Consider the following 12,063-nt stretch of genomic DNA (forward strand, 5'->3'; position numbering starts at 1 on the left):
CTTTTCTCTCTCTCTCTCCCCCCTTCTGGGATTTCTTGCAAAAGTTTAAAGGAAGGAGGGATCAGTCAGTGAAAAGAAATCTCTAGTGAAAGTAGTGTAAGGTGATTGGTGGGAGGGGGTTACTGAACTGGGAGTGGGATATACACTGTAGTGCACAAGGAAGTGAACGAGAGAAGTAAGCAGGGACATGCCATGACTGGCTGACAGGGGTGTTACCTCTTCTCTGCAGATCCTGGCTTATTGCAGGATACGACTCAGAACAGGTAACAGAGCAACAAATCAGATCATTTTGAGAGACGCAGCCAGAGGTATCATTCCCTTTGTGATAACCTCCTTCAAGAGCTAAGCAAAGCACCTGTTCTACCTCACATTTATGGAGACTTCAGAAGAGCAGAGAAGCCCAGAGAGACAACCAAGGACTATGCGCAAAAGTGGTGCACATTCAGGATCCCCTCAAAGGCTCAGGTGTCAACGTCGCAGTGGTTCCTGTGCCACCAAAAGCGTCATCTCTTCTACCTCGGAAAGACGCAACGAGAGAGAGAGAAACAGGGTCAAGTTGGTCAATCTTGGCTTTGCAAAACTCAGACAGCATGTACCCCAAGCTCAAGGTCCCAATAAGAAGATGAGTAAAGTGGAGACCCTGCGGTCTGCTGTAGAGTATATACGTGCCCTACAAGGTCTTCTTTTGGATAGGCAATCAGGAGTGGAGACACAGGGAGGACCAAGCTCTGATGGACTCTCGCCATGTGGTAGCACCTGCTCAGTGGACTCTGGGTCCATGGCTTTGTCTCCAGGGTCTTGCTCTCCATGTACATCAGAAGAGTGCTCTCAAGAGGACAGCAGTGTGTCTGACGCAGACTTCTTCTTGACGTTGCATGGCTGGTGAAGGCATCAATATGAGGTAGGTGCACCTGTAATAAAATAAATAGCCAAACAGGCAAATTAGACACCTTCGTAGTGTCTACTTGGAGAAAGATGAAACATTTGATAAGAGCATAGGTAAAGGAAATTGACAAATAAAATCAGTATGTACACATACTCTATTATATATTCTATATAAGATTATATGGACATATTCAATGGAAACAAGCATATTAGTAACCAAAGTCCCCAAGATCTGCTCTTGAGGCTAGATTGCTGTTTAGTATATATTATAATTTGTGACACCTGTAGTAAGTCAATCTCATAAAGAAGCCCTTTAAGTTAATACATATGTCATTTTAACATATCGAATGATATATAAAAGTAATGCATTATGAAATATTTTACCATAAACTCTATACATGAGCCCCACAGTGCTCATGGCAGCTCAAAGTTATAAATACAGTTCTCTATAAGGTGATACGTCCAACAATGGCACAACATTGCAGATGCTAGTTCCTATCGGGCAGTAACAACTACAGAGACACCAAAAGTGTGTTAATATGTGCAATATTTGTATGGATAACAATGTATTAGATGGCTTCATGTTAGGAATGTATGCAACATATACAGTCCTATGAAAAAGTTTGGGCACCCCTATTAATCTTAATCATTTTTAGTTCTAAATATTTTGGTGTTTGCAACAGCCATTTCAGTTTGATATATCTAATAACTGATGGACACAGTAATATTTCAGGATTGAAATGAGGTTTATTGTACTAACAGAAAATGTGCAATATGCATTAAACCAAAATTTGACCGGTGCAAAAGTATGGGCACCTCAACAGAAAAGTGACATTAATATTTAGTAGATCCTCCTTTTGCAAAGATAACAGCCTCTAGTCGCTTCCTGTAGCTTTTAATCAGATCCTGGATAAAGGTATTTTGGACAAACAATTCAAGTTCAGTTAAGTTAGATGGTCGCCGAGCATGGACAGCCCGCTTCAAATCATCCCACAGATGTTCAATGATATTCAGGTCTGGGGACTGGGATGGCCATTCCAGAACATTGTAATTGTTCCTCTGCATGAATGCCTGAGGATTTGGAGCGGTGTTTTGGATCATTGTCTTGCTGAAATATCCATCCCCGGCGTAACTTCAACTTCGTCACTGATTCTTGAACATTATTCTCAAGAATCTGCTGATACTGAGTGGAATCCATGCGACTCTCAACTTTAACAAGATTCCCGATGCCGGCATTGGCCACACAGCCCCAAAGCATGATGGAACCTCCACCAAATTTTACAGTGGGTAGCATGTGTTTTTCTTGGAATGCTGTTTCTTTTTGGACGCCATGCATAACGCCTTTTTTTATAACCAAACAACTCAATTTTTGTTTCCAAAATGAAGCTGCCTTGTCCAAATGTGCTTTTTCATACCTCAGGCAACTCTATTTGTGGCGTACGTGCAGAAACGGCTTCTTTCTCATCACTCTCCCATACAGCTTCTATTTGTGCAAAGTGCGCTGTATAGTTGACCGATGCACAGTGACACCATTTGCAGCAAGATGATGCTGCAGCTCTTTGGAGGTGGTCTGTGGATTGTCCTTGACTGTTCTCACCATTCTTCTTCTCTGTCTTTCTGATATTTTTCTTGGCCTGCCACTTCTGGGCTTAACAAGAACTGTCCCTGTGCTCTTCCATTTCCTTACTATGTTCCTCACAGTGGAAACTGACAGGTTAAATCTCTGAGACAACTTTTTGTATCCTTCCCCTGAACAACTATGTTGAACAATCTTTGTTTTCAGATCATTTGAGAGTTGTTTTGAGTAGCCCATGATGCCACTCTTCAGAGGAGATTCAAATAGGAGATCAACTTGCAATTGGCCACCTTAAATACCTTTTCTTATGATTGGATACATCTGGCTATGAAGTTCAAAGCTCACTGAGGTTACAAAACCAATTTTGTGCTTCAGTAAGTCAGTAAAAAGTAGTTAGGGGAATTCAAATCAATAAAATGATAAGGGTGCCCATACTTTTGCACCGGTCAAATTTTGGTTTAATGCATATTGCACATTTTCTGTTAGTACAATAAACCTCATTTCAATCCTGAAATATTACTGTGTCCATCAGTTATTAGATATATCAAACTGAAATGGCTGTTGCAAACACCAAAATATTTAGAACAAAAAATGATTAAGATTAATAGGGGTGCCCAAACTTTTTCATAGGACTGTAGGAACACAGCATGCTCACAATCTACTTATCTACGTATTCTGCATTTCTCAAGATCAGTGATACCAGTTGTTGCAAAACTGCAACTCCCACTATATCCTGTGGATGCAAGGAATGTAAGTGTCACCAAAAGCCCCAATAGCAAAAATGTATTGTGCCTTAAATAGCCATGGCTGTTATCCCAAAATGAAAGGGTTATGGTCTTTTCTTCCTATCTTTTTTCCATCACACACTCTCACCTTATTCTAAAATGTTGTCTTATACATACCCAGTGTCAGCAGCCTGAATTTCTTTGGACCCACAAGATAAAATGAATCTGGCTACCCACCCTCCAGCAAGCCTTAGGAAATAGACCATATAACCCTTTAAATTTGGAGCTTTTCTGCTAGTCTGTGGCCTAGGCTTACTGGTAGGCCAGTCACATATCGCACCTTCCTGCACACAGATACCTCCTATGTCATTAGCAATGACTTGGTGATCAACAAAATGCCCCTCTCCTCAGATATTGGACCTGCTTGCAGTTACTGCGCTCAGTACTAGGTAGTTACCCACTTATGGCTGTGCCTACTGAATACAAATCATTCAAAGCTTCACTCCTATGCCAATCCCAATCAAGTCTGCCAATGTTTGTCAATGATTATAAAGTTACTTATGTCAGCAACCCTATTAAACACATTGGAAATTTTGGAATAATCAGTAATGTCATTTGTGACTCACCAATGTTGGACTACAACTTGTGGTCTCTTTATAAATGTATCTACTGTCCTTGAAATCTATGGCAGGAGTTATAATGAACGTGTCAGACAGAGGCATGGACGCCCCCACTCTCCCTGATCCCCCACACCACCAACTTTCACAAAACGTGTGGGTGAGACATGGATCTGGAACATGAAGGACAATCTAACTACCATTCTGGCCTAGGCGCTTACAAAGGGCAGCAAAGGGATGATAAAGAGGACCTTTCAGGTCCCCTGACCCCTGGAGAGCTATGTAACTTTAAAGAGCCACTGCACTGGTGAACCTCCTTGGCAGTAAAAGACATTACAAGTGTCCTTCCCTCATGGTTCATGTCTTGAGTACCCTTTTGAATATATTTATGACATGCTAAATACTTTGTCAATTTCCATTAATTTTATTCTATCATTGTTAACCCTTCGTGGAACATTTACTGTTTCTTTGCCTTACTCCGTCTTTTTTATATTTTCTTATTCTTCTACATGTTCTCCTCTTCTCATAGACTACCCACATGGCAATACACTGATATTTGTAACTAAACTAATAGTATAAATATCTCTGCAGTGGAGGATTCAGCAGCAAAGCAGCTCTCTAAAGGTATATTACATGGACAAAAGTGGTGGAACAACTACACATCACACCTATAGGTTGTTTTTTTTTATGATATCTCGTTCTAAATCCAAGGGAGTTAACATGGAATTGGAACACCATTGATCTAGAAGAGCACTTGTGAGGTCATGGTATTGATGTTGGACAAGATGGTTCACAATCCCCATTCTAGTTTATCTGACAGATGTTCAATAGAGTTGAGGTCAGGGTTTTGCATGGGCCAGTCAAGTCCCACACCATACTCACCCCATTGCTCTGTAACATTGCATAGTTTGCCACTTTAGGGCTGAGCTGCTGTGGTTCCAAAAGCTTCCAATTTTCAATAATACCACTCATAGCTTTAAGTAGAAAATCTAAGAGAGGAAAAATGAAATAAACTGACTTGTAGATGCGGTGGCATCCTAGCATGGCACTGAACTCAAATTTAGTGAGCACTTAAGGCTGGGTGTACACAACGCTTCTTTAGTTTTTAATTGCAGTAATGCCTAGCACAGGGATACTCAACTGACACACCGGAGTCCGAGCCTGGACACCCATCTCCTAACCCTCATTATAACAGTGATTGGGAGAAACATTCAGCTTCTGACTGCTGTCCTTACCCTTACTGTCCTGTCATTACCCAAGTTGCCTGTGTTATCAGGTATCAGGGCTTAGGGGACAGCGATCAGGAGATGAATGTTTCTTCCTACTCCTGCTAGTGTCAATTGTTTGTGGGGGACCTAAGGAACATTATACTGTGTCAGACAGTAATGGGGAATTATATCGTATGAGGGTGGGAGGCACTTGTAGTGTATTGTAATATGTGGAGGCTACTAATGTCTCACTATTGCTTCCCTACCAAGTATAATGCCCCATACACAAAATAAAGCTCCTTAGTGCTCCTCACAAAGTATAATGCCAAGTTAGTGTTCCTCCCTCAGTATAATCCCTTGTTAGTGCCCCTACAAAGTATAATGCTCCTTATTGCCCCCACATAGTACAAAATTCCTTATCCCCCCCCCCCACACACGCACACACAGTATAATGTTGCAGGAGTGCCTGTCCCACAGTGTAATGCTGTCCCCATACAGTATAATATCACATTAGTGCACCCACGTAGTGTAATTCCCTGGTTGCGCCCCCAGCACAGTATAATCCTGCAATGGACCAGAACAACAGCCAGCCGATGCCACTTTGAACCTAGCATCAATAACCATAGAATGGAAGCTCATGATAATGAAAATATGTAGCAGCTCTTTCCCCTTTGTTTGCTGACTTGGCTATTCAGCAGTACGAGGGTTCTGTCACATGGTGTGCTGAATGTAGCCATAGCAGTATTTGATGTTGCTGATTCTAGTGAAACAGGCTATGTCTCATTACCACAAAACAGCATTCAGAACACCATGTGGCGGCACCCTATGGGATTACATGCCTAGCACATTGCCACATAAATTCTCATGATGCTGCTGATGGAGAGCACAGAGGGAAGGAGAGCTGACTATTACTATATGTGATGTATTATCTTGGCATTAGAACTTCCAGTTTATGGGTACAACTGTCGCTATTATTTAGTGTTATTGTAAGGGAATTGCAATAGGAGCAGCAATTCCCCGTAGCTGCTGGAAATCCTGGGAAGAGGCACAAGAGACAGTGAGCCCTAAGCTGAAGCCCCCCACTGCCCCTTCCTGCTTGCTTAGTCCTATTCTACATAATAGGCGACAACTTGGAGACGATCCCTTCCTATATACGTGACACACAACACGCAGACAAGACAAACAACAACAAAGGGAGGTCAGCTGGCCAGGGGTCAGTAACAGGCGAGCAATGCAGTGAAAAATCGAAGTCCAAAAGAATAGTCAATAGGGAAAGCCAAGGTCAGGATAAAGAATACAAGTAACTAAACAGCAAGAGAAACGCCAGCAAGCACGAGGCAATAGCAAGCATCAATGTGAATGTGAGCCAAGAATAAATAGGAAGGAAGAACCCACCCTGAACCTGATAGGAAGGCCGGCTGTCAATCACAGGGCAAAACAAAACTTTAGGCTCCGTTCTCATGGAGTAGCGCGCCGCTCATTTAGGCACGTATACACGTGTCAGAGTGCGGCGCTTCAAAACAGATCCCATTGATTTCAATGGGTGCCAGCTTAGCGCGCTACACATTGAAATCAATGGGAGGCTTTGTGTTTTGAAGCACCGCGCTGGCATGTGTATTCGTGTCTAAATGAGCGGCGCACTACTCCATGAGAATGGAGCCTAACTCTTAAGGAGCCTGCAAACAGAGTTTACGCTTGCTCATTCTGAACGTAAAACTTGTTCAGAGTGAGCGGCGTAAAAAACAGATCCTACTGACTAGAATGGGTGCCAGTATATGCGTGCTCCCCATTGAAATCAATGGGAGGCTTTTTTACCTATTGCTTTCAATGTGATACGCGCGTATGCCGGCACCCATTGAAGTCAATGGGATCTGTTTTTTACACCGCTCACTCTGAACGAGTTTACGTTCAGAATGAGCGGAGCATAAGGGGGAGTTCACACGGAGTTACGTGCCGCGTGATGTGGCACGTAGACGCCGCGGGACCCTTGGCGGGCCGTACACGATCCCATTGATTTCAATGGGAGCGGGGATCGTATGCGCCGCGCTAGTTTGCGGCCGTGCATTTATTCACGGCCGCAAACTAGCGCGGCGCATAAGATCCCCACTCCCATTGAAATCAATGGGATCGTGTACGGCCCGCCAAGGGTCCCGCGGCGTCTACGTGCCACATCACGCGGCACGTAACTCCGTGTGAACTCCCCCTAAACTCCGTGTGAAGGCTCCCTTAGAAGGAGCAGAGGGAAATGAAGGTGAAGGAGACGGGTGTGGTGGCAATTTCAATTAAAGGGGCTCTATCAGCAAAATCATGCTGATAGAGCCCCACATATGCGTGCATAGCCTTTAAAAAGGCTATTCAGGCACTTTAAAAGTTAAATTAAACTACCCCCCCGTTTTAAAATAATAACTTAAAAAAGAATGTTCTCTACTTACGGAACGTGCACCCTGGGCGGGCATTCAGGGTGCGCCGTCTTCTTCTTCCCCGCCTCTTCTTCCTCTGACGTCTTCGGGTCCCGTCCTCCTCCGGCGCTTGCTCGCGGACACTGATAAAAAAAAATAGCCCGGGGGCATGCGCAGTAGCACGCGGCTTCTACTACGGCTACTGCACATGCACCCGGGCTATTTTTTTTTTATCAGTGTCCGCGAGCAAGTGCCGGAGGAGGACGGGACCCGAAGACGTCAGAGGAAGAAGAGGCGGGGAAGAAGAAGACAGCGCACCCTGAATGCCCGCCCAGGGTGCACGTTCCGTAAGTAAAGAACATTCTTTTTTAAGTTATTATTTTAAAACGGGGAGGGGGGGGGGTAGTTTAATTTAACTTTTACAGTGCCTGAATAGCCTTTTTAAAGGCTAGGCACGCATATGTGGGGCTCTATCTGCAGGATTTTGCTGATAGAGCCCCTTTCACAAGGTGAAGGAATAGGACAATGCAACCAAAAACTCTAAGCAAGTTATCAAACTGCACATGCCTCTTACGCCGCAGCATGCGAACAGAGGGTGGTGCAGAGACCAGAACAGGCAGAGATGTTACAGTTATTAGGACATTTAGATACGCAAATTAAAGGGGTCCCATTTAATTATTTTCCATTTGAGAACTCTTTGTTTCTTTCTCTCATCAATTCTTGATTTTTGTAAAAAAAAGTAAAAAATCAATGAGGAGCAATGTTGGATACTGAGAAATCCACAGATAAGTGCCTTCATTGAAGAAGTAGATCTCTCAGAAGCATGTCCTAAGGTCCAGTCTGTTTACTGACACAGTCTGTTCCTTTCGTTGGAAGCCTGCTTCTGTTTACTGAACTCCTTTCTTCTCAGAGTCTAATGCGCCAGGTCTTCATTCATAAGAGTTACATTATTTGCCAACTTTATCCCTCATGACTTTAAGAATCTCACTGTTTTCTTTATCTGCCTTTGTGAATCACAAGCTCTTTTCTATCTCTGATGTTTTGGGAGTTTCGTCAGGAACTTTCAGTTCAAAAACCCCCTCCCCTATTTCTTATATCAAACTATTCATAACATGAGTTTCCTTAAAGGAATTGTCTCATCATAGTTAAGAATGTAGCTGCAGTAACCCCTAGCCAACATCTGATATAAGAATCCCATGGCTGCGGCCCTCTATGTGGATAGTTTTTAACTGCATTTTTCCCTGAGGTTTGTTACAGGAAAAATGTTGCGATCAGCTGGGTAATAAATCTGACATATCTTTAGGCTGTCCAGTCTACATTTATACAGGCTTTTTGCTGCCTTACTTTGAGTCAGAATTTGACAACAAAATTTTTGTATAATTTTGGTATATCTTGGCACATTTTCATCCTCCTCTTTCTGATAAGCCTCACTCACATGTCTAACAAGTCAAAAATTTAAAGATGCACCACATTAACATAAGTGGCTAGTCGTAAACACATGTGCATAAAATATGTAATGCTAAAAAATAGTTCACCCCCAAAACAGGTGATTTTTATGTTTGTTTTTTTCTTATTTTAAGGAAAACAAACTCCAAAATAAAACTATGTGTGGAAAATATATGGGAGTCTTATTCCCTAATAAGTATGGGATTATCTTCATGAGAAAACCCATAAGAGGCTAAAGCCCCACACAGCAAATCACTGAAAGAAAACGCAGCGCTTTTCACAGAATGTCTTCAGTTTTCCTCTGCTGACTTTCTGCCTCTGTTAAACCTATACAGTAAACGCTACCATTTCCGCAGGTATAATTGACAGACTGTGATATACAAAAACACATTTTTGAAATTGCAGAATTTTTGCTGCAGATTTTTTCCTGCAGTGTGTGGATAGGATTAGCCAGAATCCCATTCATTTTGCAGGTATTGTAAAATGCAGCTTTTTTCGCAACATGCGGCCCCGGCCTAAATGAACCTTATGTAGACAATACATTTAGGCTAAGGCCCCACGGGACGATAAACAGTGATAAAGTGCTGCTGGAAAAACCACAGCAGGAATGCAATGGGGTTCTTCCTTCAGTGCTTTGAACAGAAAGTTCACAGAGTTTTCCTCTGTAGACTTTCTGTTACCATTATATCTACGGGAAAGCCACCAGCGTTTACGAAGATATAATTGACATGCTGTGATTTCCAAAACAGCTCCAGTTTGGGAAATCGCAGCATCTCTTCTCTGCGTTTTTTCCTGCAAAGTGCAAAATTACGCGATTTTTCCCATGGCATTTACGGGTTGTGGGGCCCCAGCTTTAGATAGGAATGTAGTTGGTCAGATCATTAGCTTTAACTTCTCAATGACGCTTCTTCATAACACAGGGACATCAAGACTGATCACTGTAACCATGCATAAATTTGATTGATTTCCGGCAGAATTTTTTGTGACTAGAAAATCTATTTCTTACATCGGAATGCATTTGTTTCTGCAGTATATCCATGAAGCAAAATTGCCATGTATGAATACAATGGAGGTTACAAATTGCAATCTGCTCAAAGATGGTTGACAAAACAGTCAAATATGCCACATTCCAGTGCTAAATAGAAAGCATAAACCCCCTGCATCTCACCTCCCACCACCAGCCATATTTCTACATTAGATCATACATGGTGACAGGTGCATCTTGAATATCCAAATATCTATTGGTTCGATAGGCAAGTGTACCCTGGCATTTACTCAGGCGGTAAGGGCATTCACATTTTGCACCATTACTCCAAATGAAATATATATGCAATTAATGTCATTTGTCATGCTTACCAAACCTGAAGTTGGTAAAAAAAAAAGGAATGCTTAATTCTTGCCCCAGACCCCTAGTGCCACCCCTAAAACCCGAGTGGTGGGGAACAATAGTGCTGATGCAAGATATCGAACTATCAGCTGTGAGCATGAGATCTTATTACCTACCAAATGAACTATCACATGTTATCGTGATAGCTGCATATGACCCCAACTTCTGCAAAAGCTGTTCTGCCTGTTATGTCTACATGCGGTGCCTCCTTCCTCGTGTCCTCTAACTGCAGTCAGGCTGTATAATCAACATCACTTTGCACAGAGAACTAAATGATCCTGAAGTTTTTTCTTCTTTTTTAGTTGCTATGACTCATAGTCTCTCTCTATGTACTTGTATGTGTTCTCTCTTGCTATATACTACTGTACTATCCATGCTGCTGTATCACACTGAATTTCCCCATGGTGGGACTATTAAAGGATTATCTTATCTTATCTCTTATCTTTATTTTATTATAGACTACACCCCCATTTCACTGCATAACATGCTAGAATTTGCTGGACTGTTTCTGAATATTAGGGACTGTCATGGCAAATTCAGGACAGCTGCAAACTATGCATTTAGAAATACTATAAGATTTCTAGAATTGTACACTACTGTATTTTTGGAGCCTTAGTGAAGCTTTCATAGTGTCCATATTGTCAGAAAAATACATGATTACTTTTTTGCAAAAACTGAGCGGCACTTGTTCACGGGTTGAGGTTGGATGACAGCTATTGACTTCAATAGATTAAGAGTTTTATGCTAATTTTTTATGTATGCTCATTAATTTAGTTGCTGTCTTCAATGACTTTTTCTTTTCTATCCTTTAGGTCAATGGTGGAATCCAGCTTTGAATAAAATTCTTGCAACAATATTTCTCACCTGGACTGAAAACAATTCACGGACTCTTTGTTAATATATGGAGACTGTTATTTATGTGTAAAGTTGTATATATAACTCTTTTGGATATGGACTCTATCATTTGTATTTAGAATGTTAATATGTTTGGGTAAATCAGTATTTTTGGTATGTTGAGGGGTGAGTGGTAAGCCCCTATTGATACGGCTTTGTATTTATATGTACTCTTTGATTCAAGCTCAGAGGGACCAAAATCCACCTCTGGAGAAGGGCTTTTAAGTGAAACCTATTGTATAACTAAAATCCCCATCTCTTTCTATGGAACTGAAAAGGCACTGTTTGCTGAGAGCTTTCTCTTGCTCCAGGCTACATAAAGGACTGAATCTCAAGCCATATTCATTCTACTAATGGATCCGAAAGTAAACAGACCCAGACAGACCCTTCATAGTGCAAAAAGCAAAGAAAATCTCTGAATAATATATACATCAAAAAGCCTTTTTGTGGCTTAGTACCTCAGTGACAGAAATGTGCCATTGCATTGGTTGTCAGATTATAGTAAAGTGCACTGTAACCTATTAACCTTTTCATTACAGCACCTCATCTGCCCACCATATCCGCACCAAGTTAGTAAAAATTGATGGTTTACTGCTACCAATACTATCACTAGTAGACCATCCATTTGTAGTGGGTAACCTAAAGCCTGGAAGCTATAGCTGCTTGTCCCAACATGCACTTCCATATAGGTTCTTATCTTGCTGATATAGTACCCCACATATGCAACACTCAAGTGCCTTAAAGTGCCGATAAATATTAGATCACTTTCAGACACATTCACACATTTCATTGAGGCTGACTGAGAGTGTAATGCATATGGGGATCTTTCAACTCTCCCCAACAGCAGATGTTGAGGTAAAGAATATATAGGAATCTTGTATTTCAACATGCCTGATCCTATGTTTTGTTAGGGGAGCTAAACCACC

At 41.8% G+C, this 12,063-nt stretch overlaps 1 protein-coding gene across 1 annotated transcript; it reads left to right on the forward strand.

Annotated features, from left to right (window-relative positions):
• The first annotated feature begins 212 nt into the window (after positions 1-212).
• LOC142210865 (achaete-scute homolog 1-like) lies at positions 213-11,570 on the forward strand. The gene is made up of 2 exons (XM_075280332.1): positions 213-901; positions 11,056-11,570. Exon 1 carries the CDS (start codon positions 374-376, stop codon positions 884-886), a length of 513 nt encoding a protein of 170 aa, XP_075136433.1. The 5' UTR covers positions 213-373; the 3' UTR covers positions 887-901; positions 11,056-11,570.
• Positions 11,571-12,063: the final 493 nt, after the last annotated feature.

The sequence above is a fragment of the Leptodactylus fuscus genome, chromosome 6, assembly GCF_031893055.1.
Source record: "Leptodactylus fuscus isolate aLepFus1 chromosome 6, aLepFus1.hap2, whole genome shotgun sequence".
NCBI classification, from domain to species: Eukaryota; Metazoa; Chordata; class Amphibia; order Anura; family Leptodactylidae; genus Leptodactylus; species Leptodactylus fuscus.